General features: G+C 37.1%; 3 protein-coding genes and 1 pseudogene across 3 annotated transcripts; 1 reads left to right on the top strand and 3 right to left on the bottom strand.

Annotated features, from left to right (window-relative positions):
• Positions 1-1127: 1127 nt before the first annotated feature.
• Positions 1128-2171, bottom strand: LOC133711744 (uncharacterized). The gene has a single exon (XM_062137840.1). It carries the CDS (start codon positions 2169-2171, stop codon positions 1128-1130), a length of 1044 nt encoding a protein of 347 aa, XP_061993824.1.
• A 2978-nt stretch (positions 2172-5149) lies between these two features.
• LOC133711743 (uncharacterized) lies at positions 5150-6965 on the bottom strand. The gene is made up of 2 exons (XM_062137839.1): positions 5802-6965; positions 5150-5242 (listed from the first exon to the last, which is right to left on the bottom strand). Exons 1-2 carry the CDS (start codon positions 6963-6965, stop codon positions 5150-5152), a joined length of 1257 nt encoding a protein of 418 aa, XP_061993823.1.
• An 870-nt stretch (positions 6966-7835) lies between these two features.
• LOC133711742 (cycloartenol synthase 2-like) lies at positions 7836-11495 on the top strand (annotated as a pseudogene).
• Positions 11428-20526, bottom strand: LOC133708435 (uncharacterized). Its single transcript, XM_062133894.1, has 18 exons — positions 20263-20526; positions 20155-20182; positions 19884-19984; positions 19379-19582; positions 19000-19243; positions 18534-18709; positions 17801-17883; positions 17356-17428; positions 16787-16852; positions 15549-15591; positions 15028-15167; positions 14538-14750; positions 13690-13774; positions 13310-13604; positions 12813-13074; positions 12467-12680; positions 12122-12327; positions 11428-11821 (listed from the first exon to the last, which is right to left on the bottom strand). Exons 1-18 carry the CDS (start codon positions 20386-20388, stop codon positions 11672-11674), a joined length of 2709 nt encoding a protein of 902 aa, XP_061989878.1. The 5' UTR covers positions 20389-20526; the 3' UTR covers positions 11428-11671.
• Positions 20527-21652: the final 1126 nt, after the last annotated feature.

Below are 21652 nucleotides of genomic sequence, written 5' to 3'. Positions count from 1 at the left end.
ACGCCGGAAAAGTGGTTTTCCGGTCGGGTCGGGTTCTAGCTTCGGGGGGGCTTCGATCCACTTCTGGGGGCAGCGGCGGAGCAAGATGACACCACCAGGCGACTGGGCGTGCAGCGGCGAGTTCGGGAGGCGCCGGGTCCTGAGCTGGAGGTGGCCGGAGGGTGGTGAAAAAGCCGGGTCGGGTCGAGCTCGACCCGCCGGGTCTGAGGGTTTTCGATCGAGAGAGAGAGAGAGTCCGGGGGACTATTCCGCAAAAACAGAAAAGTTTCGTCCTTAATGAATAAATCAGAAATTTTTCCTATTTATAGAAAATTCCCAATTTTCAAATATTCATAACTTAATCATACGAACTCCGAATAATGCGTTCCACATGTCCACGAACTCGTATCGACGAGCTCTACAACTTTCATGAAGGAAGTTTTTCCCAAATTTTGAACGTATAAAAAGTCAACTTTGTTGACCCCCTAAAAACGTTCGTTTTCGAAAATAAAATCGTTCGAACTAATTCCACAACTTCTCCAAGCTTCGTACTCGCTCCTACTATCGTGAAATCATTTCTAAAAATCCACGGAATTTAATTTGGATTTTTTTCCGGGGTATTACACGAAGGATCGTATGTGTAGTGGCACTGTCAGCAAGACATATTTCTTCTCCATCCTTCATAAGTTGAGAGCATCCAAAATCCATGTTCATGCCTTCATAAAAGAAATAATAATAATAATTAATTAATTAGTTTGACTAAGGCAGTAAAACATGATATTATAGATCATTTATAGATAAAAACAATTTAGTCATTCATTTGGGTGCGAGAGGAGAAAAAAAAAAAATATATATATATACCCATCATAATTCCTTGACGTCAAAAAAAAAAATAGATGCATCATAGACCACATGCAATTTTAATTAATGAGCTCCAGAAAAAAAAAATATAGAGGCCCCTTATGCAATTTAATTAATGCATCATAAACCACATAATAGGGCAAAAAATATCCAGAAAAAAAAAACTTCTTTTTATTGCCTTGCAAAATAGCTAGGAACAAACCAGACTAAAAAAAATCAGAGGCCTAAACAAAAGGTGACTAATGTAGGAAGAAAATTAAAAAAAATGCCTAAACATAGGCTGACAACTAGTCGTCGTCAAGAATTCCACCACTGGTCATATCATCAAAATTGCTTCCATTGTTCGCAAAAAAATCTGAGACATCGAGTGGAGTAATGTCTATAGGCTCAGATGAATCCCATGGGTCAGAGTGGTCAATGTAGTTTGTCTCCACATGTTTCTTTTTCAAGGAAGCTTTGTAGAGGGCCACCAAATGGTCTTCTGCACGACAGGTGCGAGCCCAATGGCCTTTACCACCACATCTAAGACAAACACTGTCTTCATTTTTATGAGTTTTGATCATCTGACCATTTCCTTTAGTAATCCTGGCATTGTTTCTTGGGCCCAACTGCTGGTTGTAGCCCCCACGAGCTTGACCATTTTGTCGACCCTGACCACGTCTATGACCACGGTTATGGGCTTTGCCATGCCTTCCACCATGTCTATTGCCATGACCACTAGTAAAAGTAGCATTCGCTTCAGGGAATGGTTGTGATCCTGTAGGGCGAGACTGATGGTTCTTCATTAAGAGCTCATTGTTTTGCTCAGCCACCAAAAGACAAGAGATGAGATCAGAATATTTGGTGAATCCTCTTTCTCTGTATTGCTGCTGTAAGACCATATTGGAGGCATGAAAAGTGGAGAAGGTCTTTTCAAGCATCATGGCCTGAGTTACAGTTTCTCCACAAAGATTCATTTGGGAGGTGATCCTGAACATGGCAGAATTATAATCTATCACAGAACTGTAATCTTGAAGGCGCAGATGCGTCCATTCATAACGTGCTCTAGGGAGCACAACAGTCTTTTGTTGAGCGAACCTATCTGCCAAACCTGTCCATAGCTCAAGTGGGTCTTTGATAGTTAAGTACTCGTCCTTCAATCCCTGATGGAGATGGTGGCGCAGAAAAATCATAGCCTTAGCTTTATTCTGCGGGGATGCTGAGTTTCCTTCCTTGATTGTAGGCCCAAGGTTTTGGGCTTCGAGATGAATCTCTGCATCAAGGGCCCAAGACAGGTAGTTCTTGCCAGAGATGTCAAGGGCGACAAAATCCAATTTTGCCAAATTCGTCATCTTCCTGCCACAATGAAGATGAGGTATGTTAGGATCCATATATAGTGTTAGAACCACAGGTTCTTAACAAGTAATCAATATCGAAACTTCAAGTTCGAAAAAAAAATAAAGTGAACATTGGATCGCAATTATATGCACGAAGCTTCAGGTTCGTGTTCTTATGATTAGAACTTCAGGTTCTAAAATTCCGTATTTTTGAACTTCGGGTTCAAACGGATATGTACTCGAAACTTCTGGCTCGAGTAGCAGTAGTGAAACTTCAGGTTCACTTGTATTATGAATATTAAGTATGCTTAATTGATAAAACATATAAGATAAATTTAATTAAATACATATTAAATATGCGATAAGTAATGAAACGGCAAACATATATCAATTATGTTAACAACATATACCTCATATATATTTATATATATATATATATAAAGAAACGTTGAGGGCATCATATGAAAACATATCAAAATATATATATATATATATATATATATATATATATATATATATATTTGCAGAACCATAGTGCGATTAATATATATATATCAAGATGTTTCTGCGAACCATAGTGCGATTAATCTATATATATTTGCAGAACCATAGTGCGATTAATATATATCTTGCCCATAGTTAGCAAACAGAAGAGAAACCATTGACGCATGCTTGCCAAAAAAAAAAAAAAATTGATGCAAAAAGTAATTGAAGTATAAGACTCATAGATCTTGAGTAATGGTTAGAAGCAACGGAGTTGCACCATAAGGACTCATGGATCATCATAGAGTATTAAAGAAAAGAATAGAGCGTGCTGATAACGTGTTATAAAGTATTGACTTACTTTTGTAGAGAGTAAGAAAAAGATGAAGAGGGATGAGGGGAAAATAGAGAAGTGTCTTATTCAGTCTTGGAGGCCACCCTTATATAGAGGTAGGGTTTACATGATAAGTGTTTAAACTATTGAGATATTACATGTAGGTCCCTAACTAATAACGTGGACAGCCACATAAGAAATAATATTTACAACATATAAAAGTTTTTATTGTTATTATTTGAAACATTTTAAGTGTATATACTTGCATTTGTTGTACTTTCAATAAGTAATTAGCAAGGTTTCAAATTTCGGTTTCGGTTTCGATTTCGGTACTTCAAATTTAAGGAAATTTCGGAGAAAGTTTCGATTTCGGTGGAAATTTCGGTTAAAAATAAAGAAATCACATTAGTTGCATTTATAAAATGATATTTTTGAATGAAACTTTTATATAGACTAAACTTATAACCTATAATAAACTTATTTACAATATAACCTCTCTAAAATTATACATAAATAATAGAATTGTTATATTTAATATAGATGGGTAATTAACTAAACTGTAGTAAGTTGTTAAACTAGTGTTTTTATCTATATGTAATTATAAATGTTCTGTATATTGACAATGTGAATGTGATTTTTTTTTTTTTTTATGGCTTGAACCTAGTGGGAGGCTTGACCATCACGCCTTTTTCACTAATAATTAGAAAAATACAACGGGAAAGACGTAATACTAAAACCCCGTGAATGAAAATGAACGAGTACAACAAAAGCAATATAAAGCATTAGTAATAAGAACTACTACGATGTGGTTCGATCTATGTGGTTGAACTGCTCCCATTTAGTATCATACAATGTACATGAATTTTAGAAATGATTTTGGTCAGGGGCGGCCCTGAGGGTGTGCAGGTAGTGCTGCCGCACAAGGCCTCCGAAAATGGGAGGCCTCCGACTTCGAGTTTCAAATACATATATATATATATATAGGTATAGTGAATATAATATATTTAGTTCCTTATAGAACCAGTAAAGCTTGTGTAGTCTAGTTTGTAGGTTGGTTAAGGCCTGCGCGGGCCTTCATTCCCTTGTCATGAGTTCGAGTCCCAGGCTCCGTATTTTAATCTTCCTTTCTTCTTTTTCCTTCCTTTTTTTTTTTTACTTTCTCTGTCCCTATTTATTTTTCCTTTTCTCTTTCTCTTTTTTAATCTTCCTTTCTTCTTTTTTCTTCCTTTTTTTGTTTTTTGTTTTTTACTTTCCTATTTTATTATACCCATTCATTTTTTTTTAAAGTCATTATGTAATGAACATAAGGTCTTGGTCAAATTTTCGCACTAGGTCTCTGAATTCTCAGGATCGGCCATGATTTTGGTACTTCATCACATGGGTAATGTATGTGTGTTGATCTCTTCCCACATGCAATCCACATATCAGATATTGTGGAATTGCCAAATATGGTGTTTCATTATATGAAGCATGCGGCATTTGGGACGAAAAAATGATAAAAGGCCATATGTGCTTCCACCTTGTGAGCTTGATCCAATTCCGTAAGTACTTTCTGAGGTAGAACTTTGGTAGCAGATAAAGCAAAGAGGGTTTTGTTGTATCCAATTTCAACTTGATTGAAAAAAAAAAATTAAAATTGCATATTTTGTCAGTGACAAATGAATTTCACAGAAATTTCGGTGTGAATTTTTTAATATATTTTTTGTGTGTAGATATTTCAGAAATTAAGAATTTCGCGGAAATGTACGGAAAATTTCGGGAAACTTTTGACGGAAATTATATAACATATGAATTTCGTTTCGGTACTTCAAATTTAAGGAAATTTCGGCAGTTTCGGAGAAACTTAAAACCTTGGTAATTAGTACGTGCATATAATTAACCAAAGGTGCTTCCAAGAAAACCTTAATAATTGGGTTGGATTAACAATACTCCCATCATGTAATTGCAACTAATGAATTGCATGCAGAACAAAGATGGAGGTTGGGGACTGCATATAGAAGGGCCAAAGCACAATGTTTTGTACAGCTCTGTCCTATGTGAGTTTGAGATTGCTCGGAGAGGAGATGGACGGCGGTGATGGCGCCATGGAGAAGGCAAGAAAATGGATTCTTCACCGTGGAGGAGTTACCAACATCCCATCATGGGGAAAGATGTGGCTCTCAGTAAGCTTGAGCACCTAAACCTTAAGATGAATTCTCTGCAGATCAATATTCGAATTGCTAGCATTTGGCATTGCCCGCCCTTTTGCCCTACAATTTGGCCCTAAACCCTAATTTATAATATAACAATTAAGAAATCTTCATTATTAATGTGGTCCTGATATGCATGTATCATTTGTTTAGTGAAACCCGTGTGGTCCTATTTATTAATCAAATTGACATTATAATTCAGAGACAAGCCTCTTGCTTAAACAAAGAAAATAGGCTGGAATGTCAATATTTGAATTAATTTAATCAACCATTATTAATTTTTTCGTTACTCTTTTTTTTTTTTTTTTTTTTTTTTTTGAAAGGGGTTTGGAACCCAGCCTAGCTGGGAGGCTCAGCCCCACGCCCGGTTCCATTTATTATATTAATAGTAGAATTTTGCAACGGGGGGGACATAAAACCTGAACCCCGTGCTACAGAGAAACAATTACAATAATCCTCGTAGAGTACATCCTGAATAATAGCAGGAGTCTCATCTAACCAAACATCATCTAAGCCAGAAACACTAGCAAGGTGTGCAAGCCTATGTGCAACACCATTTGCTTCACGAAAAATATGTCGGACTCTAACTGATTGAAAAGCAGAGAGATAGTCTTTGCAATCATCTAAAACCCGACTTACCTCCGAGAAATTATCCTCCTCAGAATTGAGTGCAGCAATCAGAAGGGCAGAATCGCTCTCAATGTCAATTTCCGTCCAACCTTGGTGAATACCAAGAAGAAGACCAGCTCTGCACGCCTCAGCTTCCATATTAATGGCTGAGTGTGCATGCAGAAAAGGCCTTGCAATAGCGGCAATACCCGTGCCCAAATCATCCCTGACCACCACCCCAATTCCTCCAGTCCCACAATCAGCTCTAAAAGCCCCATCAATATTTATCTTCAGTCTTCCACGAGGTGGACATTGCCATTTGGTCATCGGCCTTTTCTTTTTCCTAGTAGCTTTCGGATGATATTGTTGAAAATCCTCCAAGCTCTTAATGCACCATTGAATCATATGCATAGGCTGAAAATTTCCACCCTTCCATACTAGATTATTCCTCTCAGTCCAGATAGCCCAAAGAGCCATAAAAAACAAATCTACCTGTTCACTAGTCAACACATCCAGCAAATCAAGAATCCATTCTTTAATACTAGGTGCAGCATGGGTCCTAGCACAAAGCTTTAATGGGCTAAATCTCCAAAAACATTGGAGTGCATCACAATCCTTGAACACATGCTTTACTGTTTCAATAGAGCTTTGGCAGAGGACACAATTAAGATCATGCAATTGTACTTTACGTTGAGATAGTGCTGACCTGGTGGGAATAGCACCATGCAAAAGCCTCCAAATAAAAATCTTAACCTTGGGAGGCACAGTGGCGTACCAGATTTTGGTCCAATACCGTCTTAGATGACCCCCAGCGATTGCCGAAGACGTCGAGGCCTTCTGCACCATTTTTTGAGAGTGGAAAAAAGTGTGATACCCACTCTTAACATTATACACCCCTTTAGAATCGAAATGCCAAATCAAACGATCACTTGCTTGTCGAAGACTCAACGGAATGGCCGCAATCTTACTCACCTCCCCCTCAGTAAATAGTTCGTTCAACAACCCGACTAACCACTCTCTATTCTCTTCATCGATGAGATCTGCTACCATCCAGTCATCAGTCCCCTCCATAATGGGCGAAAACGGTAGGAAGGATGAAGGAAGAGGCAACCAGGGGTCATGCCAGAGGGAGATAAGTGAGCCATCACCCACCTGATACCTGAGACCCTGACGTAACACCTCTCTTCCGGCCATAATACTCCGCCATGTAAATGATGCACCCTTCTTCAGTGCCGCCTTCAGGAAAGAACAATTAGGAAAAAATGATTAAAAAAATACATATTAAACTCATTAAAAAAATGATTAAGGACAACTCAAGCTCAAACTTGTGTAGCTTAATATATATATATATATATATATATATATATATATATATATATATATATATATATATATATCTGATATTGCTATATATTATATGTTAAAGTAACTGTACATGGTGGCAGCAGCTCTATAATACGACATTAACTACGGGTTTGTGTTACTAACGAGTAGCTAGTAGTAATTAGTGTAATGTATTATCAAAGTGTGTTATTTCTCAAGTTCACGTATGTAATTGGCTTAAATTCTGTATGGCAATACTTGTAGTTAGGGTTTTGGTTCAAATGTAACATGATGGGGTTTGTAGCTCCATATAGTAAGTATATATATAATATATTCATCTTGACACTCAGGCTCAGAGTTTGAATTCCCGTCTAGTTTACCGTCTCCATTGAATATAATGAACTTGTCGAACACTCTATCGATCTTTACCTCTCATTGCTAGGAATGAAAGTCGATCACTGGGACACTATTTTGCTAGTTAGTTAACTAAGAATTTATGCATGGCAGGTACTTGGTGTATATGAATGGGACGGTAACAATCCACTGCCTCCTGAATTGTGGCTTTTACCGTACTTTCTCCCAGTACACCCAGGTTTAGTTTTCTTCCATACATATACTTGAGGCATTATCATTCATGTGTTACTTTATCCCAATAATAAATTGGATTAGCTTTTATTATACATTTATATGGGGGGGATTGATTGATAGTATGGTGCAGGTCGAATGTGGTGTCACTGTAGGATGGTATACCTGCCTATGTCATATTTATACGGCAAGAGATTTGTTGGTCCCATCAACGGCCTTGTTTTATCCCTCAGAAGAGAGCTTTATACCTTTCCCTATCACCTGACTGATTGGGACGAAGCAAGAAATCTATGCGCCAAGGTACGCCTACTACTTAAATTACTGGGAAAAATAATTGCAATGGGATAACATTCCAGGCTTTGCTTGTGTTCTGGTAGATTAAATAATATCTTCTGGATTCAGTAGTTGTTTAACAGGGTATATACTAGAGTTCTAGTTTCGTGAGGTCTAAGGAAGTGAACCTCCATAAGGACAAGTATGGTGAACTAATTAGGTTAGGTCTAGATAATTGGAATATTCTTGTTGGAGAATTAATGTAAGGTTTCATTAGCTCAACTACTAATAATTGTTGTAGTGGTTTAGTTGGATAAATTAATTTGAGGTGTTTCTCAGTTGGAAAGCCAATTTATGACATTCATACATTTCAATTTATTCCAGCTAAGGTAAACTAAAACAATATTCCTCGTAAATAAATCTGCAGGAGGATTTGTATTACCCACATCCCATTTTACAGGACGTGCTGTGGGGCTGTCTTCATAAGGTTGGGGAACCTCTTCTCATGAGATGGCCATTGTCGAAGCTAAGGAAAAAAGCTCTCACCACTGTAATGGACCACATACACTATGAGGATGAAAACACTCAGTATATCTGCATTGGACCTGTCAATAAGGTTTTATCATTTATCTAATACTATTTACTAATGTTATAATTTAAAAAAAGATGGTTAATTTGTCTGACATGTTATGCTACCGGAGATGATTTTACTAATCTACAGTTCTGGAATATGCCCTGAGATTTTGAAGAACAAAGGCTTATGATGATCAAAAACATGCAGGTACTAAACATGATTTGTTGTTGGGTGGAGGATCCGAATTCAGAAGCATACAAGTGTCATGTTTCAAGAATCAAAGATTATCTATGGGTTGCAGAAGATGGAATGAAAATGCAGGTTAATAATCCTGAATTAATTATTATTTTCCTATATATTCAGAAGATAATGTGAGTAATTAAACATTTTGGTGATGCATACATAGGGATATAATGGATCTCAGTGCTGGGATGTTGCTTTGGCTGTTCAAGCAATCCTTTCTACCAACCTTGTGAATGAATATGGTTCTGTGCTTAAGAAGGCGCACTATTTCATCAAAAATACGCAAGTACTGTATTCATAATGAAACTCAAACTTGTGCTTTTGGGTACACACACACACACACACACTATATATATATATATATATATATATATATATATATATATATATATATATTATATGTTTGTCGTTAGCTTCCATTAATTGGGTTTTGGTGTGATAAATCACTTAAATAGGTTAGGAGAGACAGCTATGGCAATCTTAGTTACTGGTACCGTCACATTTCTAAGGGCGGATGGCCCTTCTCCACTCCAGACAATGGTTGGCCTGTCTCAGATTGTACAGCTGAAGGTTTGAAGGTACATACGTAACAATTGTTGCTCCATCAATATTTGATGAATATGATTTTTTTTTGGTAGCTTAACACCAGCTAATTGCAGGCATGCAGCACTCTTATTATCACGTATGCCCTGCGAAATTGTGGGAGAAGCAATAGCAGCTGATCAACTGCATGATGCTGTCAATGTAGTATTATCCCTACAGGTACAACTTGACCTTGTGACATCTTACAGTACAATCGCAAAATATTTATGTAATCACAAGAGCAATGACATGTATTTTATTTCTTTGACTCAACAGAACAGCAATGGAGGGTTTGCTTCATATGAACTCACAAGATCCTATGCTTGGTTGGAGGTGATGAACGATTAATTCTTGGTTTTTAATCTGGTATTTGAAGTATATATGCTAACCAAGTGTGGATAATTGGTTTTTAATTTTGGGAAAACCTGACTCTCCTTTCAATATCAACAGATGATCAATCCAGCTGAAACATTTGGAGATATCGTTATTGATTATCAGTAAGAACAAAAAATAGTACCTCATTGCTTTCCCAAAACAAAGTAGTTGTGTTCAATTATTTGCAAAAGAACAACCACACACACACACACACACACACACACATATATATATATATATAAAATACCAGAGTCACTGAATTTGATAACCAATGGGTTTGAGAGTGAGTCCAAATTTGAATTAAATGAAATGCTCTCACATCATTCGGTAAACAAATTTGGTGACGTGCGCTAACATATTACATTTGTACAAGTAATGATACAAAAAGTCCTTACCTACCCTTATGAATACATGCAGGTACGTGGAATGCACATCAGCAGCAGTTGAAGGCCTTAATGCATTCATGAAATTATATCCAGGGCATCGGAATAAAGAAATAGAAGCATGTATTGCAAAGGCAGTTCAGTTCATCGAGAGCATACAACTTCCTGATGGCTCATGGTTAAATTTGTTTGTAACCATTTTATGATTATATGATTTTGAAATGCTAACATCAAAAATGGACTTATAAACATGAACTGAGCTTAATACTTCAATATGTTCCAGGTATGGGTCTTGGGGAGTTTGCTACACCTATGGAACATGGTTTGGAGTAAAGGGGTTAATGGCTAGTGGAAGACCTATCAGACAAGTAATAGCATTAGAAGAGCATGCCATTTCTTGCTATCTAAGCAACTCGATTCAGGTGGCTGGGGAGAGAGCTTTCTTTCATGCCAAAACAAGGTAAAGGAGCGTTTTGAATTTACTAGCTATCTGTGTTCAGCTTTTTCTTTACCTTCTCCTCTGTTCAGCATTTCCGGAAACCATATATGATGTTTTTGAATGATATCTCTGCTATGGTTGAATAAATAGGTATACACAAATCTCGAAGGGAACAAACCACATATAGTAAACACTGCATGGGCTATGTTGGCTCTAATTGAAGCAGGGCAGGTGTGTGACAATATGTGTGTTTTTTCATAACAGATTTAAAGCTAGGCCAACATGACGCGAATTTTATCGTACTAATTAACGATTCCCAACTGTTGATCTGATAGCATATCTACTGTCATATGATTGGGAAGTCCATGTTTCCCTAGAAATGGTAGCAATACACTCATTTGTCTTTTTCTTTCCACAATTTTGTGACTTCTAGGGTGGAAGGGACCCGATCCCCTTGCATCGAGCAGCAATGGTATTGATTAATTCACAGATGGAAAATGGAGATTTCCCACAACAGGTATTTGTTATTGTAAATACTGTACAAGGTTTCAGAGGCATAACATTACAATTTACAATTTACAACCTTGGACTTGCTATGTTTATTTCAACAGCAAATCATGGGAGTCTTCAACAAAAATTGCATGATTAGTTACTCCGCCTACAGAAATATCTTTCCCATCTGGGCACTTGGAGAGTATCGAAACCGGGTACTGGTACTTCACAAATGATTCAATAAAAGAAAATAAGTGTGTATTTCTCATGTAGATATTACAGTTGTCGGAATAAAACTGTGCTCATCTACAGTGTATTTCTGGTTGTGCAAATTTAATTGTGTTTATCAAAGACCATTTTCAGGAATAAGTAGTTGGGACCAAACTATATCACAGTTTATAACTGTATTATACAGAATTACAGATGATGTGAAATCTTCAATGTTAGCCTAGACATCTAATCAGTCCCGGATTCAATTAATTAATGGCCAAGACAACTGATCAACTACATAGAGAGAGCATCATCTCGGCCAACTTGAGATTACAACAAATATTTTCTACTATTCAGAACTGAGACCAAACCCTAGCACAAAATCGGGGATGGCCAGATACAATAAATTTTTTTGGGGCAGTCAAAACTGTGAATTGCTAAGAAAAGTGACCATGCACCTGGCACCCTGAAACATTTTATCTACTCTTTGCCATGTGTTGCATTGAACGTCTAGGAGCTTGCTTGCCTTATCCTGTAGTCTTGACTGGCGTCGAATTGTTTCGCCATGTATCTGTCCAGGAAGAAAATTAAAACAAAGGCAAAAGACATTAAACAGAGTTTTACGACCAACTGGAAATTGGTGATTTTACTCTTTTATTTTTTTAGTTTCATAAAAGCTAATGAGGCCAGTTTATAAGGGAACCATTTGTTCTCTAATTACAGTTCTAGTTCTGAGTTCCACCATTATCTAGGAGATATTATAATATTTCTAAAAGGTCTGTGGTAATGCTACTTGTTACTCATCTATTTCTGGACCGAAATGACTTATTGCAAAAAGATGGTTGAATGCAGAAAGGAATTATATCTATACCTTCAAAAAAACCCTGATCACAGCTTGTACAAAGTCAAAATTGTTTCTGCATGCAGTCTCGTGTATAAAATAGTCGAGAAGCAGTTCAATTGGAAGCAACTTTTCTGGCTCTTCTTCATCCTCATCACCTACAATCTGAAGAATTCGAAGTTCCATATCCAGGGATGATGGAGACAAAGTTTTGATGAAATCAGTAAATTCTGAAACTGCAACAAAAGAAACACATCATAGTTAGCATTATCTCTTCCAAAGATTCGCAGCAATTAACAAGCCAACCTTTCAACTGAATCACAAATAAAACTTCAGTAAATCCATAGGGTACAGTCTAAAAGATAACATATTTACAATTCTTCATTTCTGCAGATGACTGAAGTGCTTGAAGGAATATTGATGGCGCTAGAGCAGCCTTTATTCTAGATGATTCTTCACCACCTTTTGCCTCCTCATTTGTCGACCCAGTAGGCTTAAACATTATTTCTCCTGAAAGAGATGGAACTGAAGGCAAAAAGAAAGGAGCCTTTTCAGGTTTCTTTGGGGGCTCAATCGGTTTATTTCGTTCCTGGAAATTGCATAACTTACAGGTTAGTAACCAACAAAATGTACTGAAGAACATAAAGAATATCCATGACAGTTGCGAAAATTTAGAAATGAGGTTGCAAGCCTGAATAAAAACAGGCAGCAGTAAAAGTACCTTTATAATGTCTAAGTTGATTAAGCTTTGCCACTGGCTTTTAGGATATGATGAGAGAGTAACAAGATCTGGAATTTGCTGTACAGGACTTGGAAGAGCAGAAGCATCGTTCAGTTGTTCAGAGTTTCCAACAGGCTCATCAGAATCCTCAGCTTCAGAACCTTTTGTCGAAGAGACAGATGGCAACTTAACACTCACAACTCGCTTTCCACTTGCATAGGAATCTACCTTTGAAGCTCCCGAAAACATTGATTGATTCACCCTGATAAAGTTGCAGGTGCAGAATGTGATGAAAAGGCAATATTCATGTTATCAATGACCAAAAAAAAAAAAAATTACTATATTCAAATTCTTTGTTTTGCATGCTCATCATTCACTGTAAGCATAAATATCTTCGACTTTCCACTACATACAATGAAGTTTCCCAATGACAATATCCCAATGAAGTTTCACTCACTGTTTAACTGCCTTGGAATTCCACATACGTGAAGACTTACCAAAGATAGACCCCATTTTGATCAACATGGGAGGTCGCTAAAATATCCATATTCGGTGATAGAGACAATGCAGTCACAGACACATCAACATGCAACGCATCTATTTGTCTTGCTAAGATAACATCCCAAACTCGAAGACTTCCATCCATACTGGAAGACAAAAGCCATTTTCCATCCTCACTAAAACACATGTCTGTAACACGATCAGTATGGCCTTCAAATTTACGAACCATTCTTGATGCCACAACATCAAACAAGCGGATAATTAAGTCATCAGCCGCAACAGCCAAAAGACCTGAAAGTTAATTTGATTGATCACAACATAATCCAAGGAAAGCAGGATAGAAATCATGCCAAAAAATATGTCAAACAAAAGTTACCATTCAAGCGATTGAATACAATCCTGACAACAGAGCTCCCGACTTCCCATCTAGATGGCACTCCACGTCCCTTGAAATCCCAGACCTGTACATCATAACAATTGAGTGAAAGGTCCAGAAAACTTTAGTTGACCCAGAGAAAAGTATTTCTGTGTTGTAGGAGCCTTATAAATGAGACTACATATAGTATTGATAGCTGATAGAAAAAAAACGAATTTAGCAGCTTAAAATGAACAGGATGGCAGAAGCCACACAACTAGGGATGGGAATGCAAGATTCCTACAACTTTTTGGTAAAGCGGGGAAAGCAAAGAGGAAAACATCTTTTTTATTTCCATTGTAGTGTTTGAATTGTGCATGTATATTGAAACTATAATTAATCAGTTTACCAGTAATGACTAATCCATTTTCTCAATTTAGATCTCCACACTGTCACATATTAATTTAGAGTTCAAACCATCCTGATTTCAAATCCTGGTTCCGCTACTCGGCCTAACACGCAGTTTGTCCACTCGATAAAACCCATATATGCCATCAGTGGTTTATATAGAAATATCCATTCTACGAGTGGTTTAAAACTTTAAATAATTCTATGATTTACATTCATAAATGATGAGTCTTAGAAAATATATTGGATAGCGGAAGCAGATACCTCACAGAATGTCCAGCAGAAAACAGGAGGGGGTAAAGCTGTTCACATTATGTTTACATGAACAAACTCTTCTTTTTATTTAATTTATTTAATCATTTGACAATTTACTTAACAGCATATTCCTGTGCAAAGTGCCTATCTACCGGTAAGTCCAATAGCAAGGTAGAGAATAATGTATGAGAGAATTACAGACTGACCTTTATGTCTCCGTGATATCCAGCACTTATCATGTGAGTATTAGTTGAATCACAAGCAATTCCAACAACTTCCCCGTCATGGGCACAGATACTTCTTTCTGATGGATCCACATAATTACCTCGGCTGCTTCCTGACTGCAGGTTGAACCGCTCAATCCAACCACCAGCGGTCCCTAGTATGGCAAAATTTCCACATGCACTGATGGCACAGGCCTATCACCAAATAAATACCAATCATTCAGATTTCGTAAATCATTTCTAACAGTGGTTGCAGTATAGAAGTGGTTTTACACAAGCCTTTCAGGTTGCACAGAAAATACACATAGCACCGGATCTTTTTATGAAGGCTGTTGCCATTTCGTACATTTCAAATAAATAAAAGCTCATATGGATACCAAAAGAGAAGAAATATCCAACTTGATTATTTCTTGTAAATATTGCTCAAAAGGTATTGAAAAAGAACAATAGATATGGTAAATGAAGTTCTAACCTTCACAGGTGTTGGGTTTTCTGGTCTTGGTTTCAGAATATGCTCCCCAAGAACAAAGTTTTGAAGTCTCCAGACATATGCCTGTGCAGTATCCATATGACATGTAACAACATTGCACCAATCTCGCTCTCTTATTTCAGCTGATATATATATTTCCAAATAAAGACAAATATAATTAGAGGTGCTCTGATACAGAAGAAAACATATAGCAATTAGCAAGTCCTTCATTAGCCAAGATGAAACTGATTTCTTAAATTGAATAGGCTTAATCAGCAAATTCCTAATGGATTTAGCTGCACAAATCTACTGCAATTTTAACTCCACGTTGTTGAGGCCAAGAAACAGCAATAAATTCAATTATATAGTGAAGTATTATTTTGACAGCTCATAGATTGAACTGTTAAAAACATATACTTCAAAATATAAGACTACAATTCTAAATCTAGTATTCTAAGATTAAAGTACTATGTCAGTTAAAGGTGTTATTACAAGGCGAACAGAAAATTTCCGCAGGAACTTACCACAATCAAAAGCAATGACAGGTTTCAGTTTTATCTCTTCCTCCTAGAACGGAAAACAGAAATTGAATGGTTAATTCATCTGCAGTCTGAAATATCACTACTTATCTTATCTTATGAATGTAACATTCAAACCATGAAATATATCATCCGCATATACCAAAGAAAGTTTAATAATAGTTCGCAGTCAGGCATTCCACACTTGGAGTGGAATTTGACTAAATACCAAGGTTATTAGATATGTATGTTTCTAGAAAATGGACTAGTATACTCTGGCAAAGAAAAGATTTAAACAATCATGTCACTAACAAAGAATACATGTCAACAGCATGAACTGACAATGGTAAAACACTTCAGAAAGATGCAAAAAGGGGAGGAGGGAATCAAATACATAACTTAAATAACTACCCACATCTAACCCAAATCCCTAGTCCAGGTAACCTTATTTTATATTAGAAAGAAATAACTCAATATGAGAGGGAGTAAAGAACAGTGGAAAAGAAGCTTAGAAGCTACAACTCAGAAACAGTGGGCAAAATGTCAAAAATAGAAACAACCATAAACTAGAACATCCGAGGCATTAGATAAAGTTGCATTCTAGTTTAAAAAAAATTGTCAGCAAAGCAGCTGTCCCCGCAGTCATAAGAAAATGAAGCCAAAGTCCAGAATTGAGTCCTCCCACACACAACAACAACAACAACCACAACCCCCCCCTCAAAAAAACACCACCCCCCCCTCTTTCCTCCTCTCTCTTTGCATTTTTAAAAGTCCTTTTGTATCTTTCCATCCAAATGACTGCATACCAAGTCCATGGAAGCATAGTATCATAAGAATGAATCCTTTCCTTAAAAAAAAAAAAAAAAAGTGAAGTGAAAAAGGAAACACAGACAACACTGATCTATGCTTAAGCTTATCAATTTAAAATTCAATTTGAATAAAATTGTATTTACATGCGCATTGCATAAAACAAAATTTTAAAATTCAGACAAATGTTGTATAATCATGAACAGGAGTCAAACCAAATAGCTGAACTACATGGTACAGTCAGAGAAAACACTTTAAAAACAAATTTAATTTTTTATAAAAAAAAAACAAGATAAATTTAAACTAATTTAGGTGCTTTTATTGAGTTCAGTGCATGCATGATATGATTTGTGATACTACAATAATTACAATTAAAGAATAGAGTAAAGATAAATAATACAAATTTAATTTAATAATAGGTCTCAGTCAAGTCATACCTTCACCCTGAGTTTCTTTGCTCGTTTTGTTATATGACGTTGAGAAAGCTCTCTACTTTGTTGATCCTAATCACAATAAGTAACTATATAAGAATAATGTATTGAATTTTGAATAAAAAAGAGACGTTAGAATTTGTTTAGATGTATTATACTGATAATTGATAATGTAAACCGTGAAAATAACTACTAGACGAAGGGGCCACATACACTACATAAAGAGGTGAATGATTCATATGTAAGTGTACTCGGCATATGGCTTTTATGTACGAAAAAGTTTAACAAAGATTGGTATCGAACTAACTATTGATGAGCTCATAGATAGTTAGTTCAATTGTTATCCTGAAATTTTTGCATGTCTATCTATAGCACACTAAAGCCCTGAAACGATACACAATTGAAGATTAAACTGAGCTATTTGACTGCTAGAGTTTCTATATTAAACGGGTAGTGCCTTACATACTTGAACAAGCTAATGACAGAAAGCAAGGGGAATATTAAGAAACAATTTAAAAATAATAATGATGTTCCTATTTGTCATCAAATAATTCAACTGATGTGTGAGTCCAAACCTGGATTATAGAGAAAAGGCGAAAGGCACGATCCTGACCAGCCGATAGAATATGTCTCCCATTTGCATAAAACCTAATATTGACAAGTGAAATTGATAAAGAATCCATGCTGAAATGCAACCAGTCCCTCAACAAAAAGTAATGAAATAAGGTTACAGAAAAAATAGAAATTTTACAAGTATTTCACTAAAGTCGTACAGAGTTCAAACTAGAAGTCCAGAAATACTCAATTTGTTGTGTAGAAAAAAAAAACTATAGGATAAAGAGCAACAACCATGAAATTTTTTCAACTAATTTGATCTAGGAAAGAACCACAAGACAGCACATAGCCATATCGATGGTTGCACGGTCAATGTTCAAATATATTCGACCCTCATTTTTAACTATTACAACAGAGGGTGAAGCTAAATATTAGCAGCTAAAATCGATATGAATAGAATTATACCTTATGCATTGTGGAGGAGCACTATGACCACTTCTAAACCGTAAAAGACGAGCATCTCCATCGCTTGTGTCAAAAATCCACATCTAAAGACGCATAAAGAGTCAGATCTTAATCAATTATACATCCACATTTTAATCTTGGTTATCCAATACTTTTTTATTTTTTGAGAAGTAAAAATGCCATCAATATTACATACTGGTTGAAATAGCATGGGAAATAATAACAAATCAGAATAAACCTCGAGCAAGAAATAAAAACAACAAGAAAGCCGAGTAACTATTATCTAAAAAAAAAAAAAATTGATGCTGAAGAAGTATTTAATTCTGCAAAACAAATAGGGTCCTGTTGGAGAGAGGAAGAAAACAATCTTCAAAAGGGATAAACAAAAACTTATAATTTGATAATTACTTTTGTAGTCCTAAGTTCAATTAACATGCCTATGCTCGTAGAACTACTATCAGCAGATATAGATATACTAAGGCAGCAGAAACTGTATATCGTTCCCAATCATGGTTGGTTCATGGAGCAGATAAGCTCAAGTTGTCATGGTACTCATGGAAACGCTTCTTTGCTTGAAGAAGAAGGAAAAGCAATAAACAACTTATAACCACTGACTTACAATCACCAACTTATTTCCTATGGTCCTACCTACAGAGTTTGACAACCTAAATGTGTACAAAAGAAATAAGTAACGCGTAACGAAAACCATGAAAGAACACTGAATAACTCTTACTTTAATAGAATTGTCTGATGATGAACTCATTAACACTGGTTCATTCACAAAAAAGTGCAGTGAAAGTATAGAACCATCGTGTGCCTCTTTTATAACTGATTGAAGCCTTCTTTTTTCGAGATTCCATATGCTTATAACACCAGAAGAACCTCCAGATGCTAGAAGAGGCTGCCCATCTAAAAAGAAAGAATACATAGCATAAGCTAGCTTAACACATATAAAAGTCAACACACTTCAAGATTGATGTCCATATAAAAACAGAGAAAATGGATTATGTTGAACAGGAGGGAAATCAAAATTATGCCAAATGTTTTAGTGTGTGGAAAATGCCCTTGTACATCACCCACTTTTGACAATGTGCTAGTACTGTATGGTACTAAGAATAAAAGAAATAATCCAGTAGCATCATGTAAAACAGTACTGCACAAAGAATTAGTATTATAAACCAACAGCCTGACGTTCTTACCTGTGCTGAAAGATAAGGCAGTCACAGCACCTCGTGTTGAATGGGAAAACGTCACTAACTCTTCATCAAATCGTATGTTGTGAACATGAATTTTTCCATCAGCACAACCAACCGCAACAACATCTAGCGCAGGAGATGAAACACAGCTGCATATAGAAGATTTCCATCCCTTGAACTCATACAGTTTTTTCTTTGTGCTGATATTCCAAAGCTGCAGAGAACCTTCTTGACTCCCAATGATAACCTGTGCAGATCACAATGAGGGTTTAATTTTAGATTGACAGGGAAACAAAGTCCCCATGAACTTTAATGAGGAAAGAGTTTGAGGTCAATTTGTACTGAAAATGTCACAAAACTTCTTTAAGAGAAAAGAAGTTACCTTATTTAAGTAGGTATCCGGATGCATTATACAGCTAGGAGTAAAATTTTCGTCCAACTTAATATGTCCAACCGGATCAAGATTCTCATCAATTCCTTTAAATGTCCATATATACAGATTACCTTCCACATCAACACTTAGGATATGCTCTCCAAACAATAGCAACAAATTGACCTTCGCATTATGGGCGCTCCACGTAGCAACCTGTAAATGTCCATACAAAGAAGTGACAGAGTGACGATATAGGCCATTGGTTCTCACACCACTATTTCCACCAGATTGCATTAAAATCACTGTCAAAGTTGATACCGGCACAATGAACTTCTCAAGCGTTTACTCTAAATTGATTTCAAAACACATCTGTCACTAATATAATATGTCATCTACTGTGGTTAGCTTGAGAATGCAAAGATTTAATTCCGAGTTAAGACTAGCACAAGGAGATTAATTTAGTCACAGTCCTCCCTATCCAAACACACTCACAGAAAAGGAGCTGCTAACCAACCTGATGAGATCGCTTGAAAACAGCTATATCAGTCCCATACGCAGCAAATGTGTAGTCCCGATACGAAGCAAGAGCTCGAATCTTCTTCGGCAATTGCGGACCTTCAGAAATGAAAGGCAAACAGAGTTCACATAACCGCACAAACTTGATCAAAACAAACTAAAACAACAGCAAAACGCAGTGAAGTTTCATCTAACAACACAAAAAAGTATTCTTCTTTGTTATTGAAAATTTAGAAACTCGAAAGCCAAAACAAGAGAAAGGAACTCACCGACGAGGACCAGAGTGAGCTTTGCGCACTGCAACAATGAAGAGCATAAGAGTATGAGGATTAATCAGAATCAAAATTGAAAATTTACAATAGGAAGTGAAAATTTACATTGTAAATTTGGAAGGCTTTGCCGACGCTGACGGTGACGAAGGCTTCAGTGCCAAGGCGCTGAACGGAGAAGGGGACGGAGGTGGTGGTGTAGCCGATTGCTCTGAAGGGTTCGAAGATTCCCATATTCTCTTTGGTTCTTGGTATTGCTTAGGGTTCTTCGGGAGGTTTTGGGAGGACGAATTGAGGAGACGCCGAGGGAGAAAGAGGGAGGAGATACAGAGAAGGGTTTAGGGTTTAGGGAAGAGGAGGGCTTTCGGAGACCCAAGCTCTGAACCCATTCATTGATAAGGCCCAAATAGGTATAGAGGTTGAGAAACAATAACAAACAAAGGCCTAAAGGCCCATTAATAAGCAAAAGAAATTATTTGTTATTGTTTTAGGGAATTTTTTTTTTTGGTAATGAAATAACTTCATTGAGGGACAAGCCCAAAGGCCCAGCAAAGCTTAACAGGCCAAGAAAACATACAACCAAATAGGGAAAGGTCAATCTCCTCCTAGAACCACAGCCGGTAATAGGAATAGGAAAAAAACGACCCAAAATAGCAGAAGGTACAGTGTGTACCCTTCGATCACATCTCCGCCGCCGGGGGGCAGGGGAGACCGTCGTTCCTTAGAACCAAGGTAAGGGATGGTGGTGGCTGAAAAGCCCATCTCTGAGGACCCACCGTCCCATAGGCAAGCGATGCTGCACAGTGAGCAGCCCTATTCGCTTCACAGGGAACCCAGTCCCAATTAAACTCCTCGAAATCAGCTGCTAATCTTCGAATTTGTTTCAATACTGGGTATATCTTCCAGTTCTTGCACCGACCTATATTCTTTAGGTCCATTACTACTTCTTTGGCATCTGATTCGAACAGGACCTTTCTCAGATTTAGTGTTTTTGCTAGAGAAATTCCATTGAGTAGAGCTGATGCTTCCGCTTCTACGACCGAACCACAGATGGCTCTAGACGCAGATCCGCATAAGAACTCTCCGGCAGAGTCTCTAACAATAACCCCCAGACCCGTCTCAACCGGTGATCTCCAAGTTGCGTCACAGTTGACTTTGTGAAAATTCAGAGGGGGAGCCAACCAACGACATAGAGGATGTTCCTGCTAGTGAGGATTGGTTAGACCTGCAGCTCCCAACTCAGGACTAGGCATCGATGTTGCTGAGTAGAACTCAGATGCCAGTAAAGTAGCAGATGAGATGGTCAGATGAGGTGATAAGGGCTTGAACTGATACACAAACATGCATCTGGCCTTCCAAATAGCCCAACACAGGAAGCTCATCAAAGTAAGTACTCTGTTTCTATCACTACTGTTTTGCTGTGTGCTTGCTATCTTTAGGAGCCAAACATCAATGGTTGTGATGCACTGTTTGTCCACCCTTAACCCTAGTGGGGAAC

Source organism: Rosa rugosa, chromosome 5 (assembly GCF_958449725.1).
Source record: "Rosa rugosa chromosome 5, drRosRugo1.1, whole genome shotgun sequence".
Classification (NCBI taxonomy): domain Eukaryota; kingdom Viridiplantae; phylum Streptophyta; class Magnoliopsida; order Rosales; family Rosaceae; genus Rosa; species Rosa rugosa.
This window is presented reverse-complemented; position numbering and strand designations above follow the sequence as displayed.

What these genes read in the sequence shown, in the direction of transcription:
- LOC133711743 (XM_062137839.1), bottom strand. Translation starts at nt 6,965, where the DNA reads ATGGCCGGAAGAGAGGTGTTACGTCAGGGTCTCAGGTATCAGGTGGGT. An exon ending in AGGAGGATAATTTCTCGGAG is followed by an intron (nt 5,243 to 5,801) that starts GTAAGTCGGGTT and finishes ATTATAAATTAG; the next exon opens with GGTTTAGGGCCAAATTGTAG.
- LOC133711744 (XM_062137840.1), bottom strand. Translation starts at nt 2,171, where the DNA reads ATGACGAATTTGGCAAAATTGGATTTTGTCGCCCTTGACATCTCTGGC.
- LOC133708435 (XM_062133894.1), bottom strand. Translation starts at nt 20,388, where the DNA reads ATGGGAATCTTCGAACCCTTCAGAGCAATCGGCTACACCACCACCTCC. An exon ending in GCTCCTCCACAATGCATAAG is followed by an intron (nt 17,429 to 17,800) that starts GTATAATTCTAT and finishes TGTCAATATTAG; the next exon opens with GTTTTATGCAAATGGGAGAC. An exon ending in TGATCAGGGTTTTTTTGAAG is followed by an intron (nt 11,822 to 12,121) that starts GTATAGATATAA and finishes CTTCCTGGACAG; the next exon opens with ATACATGGCGAAACAATTCG.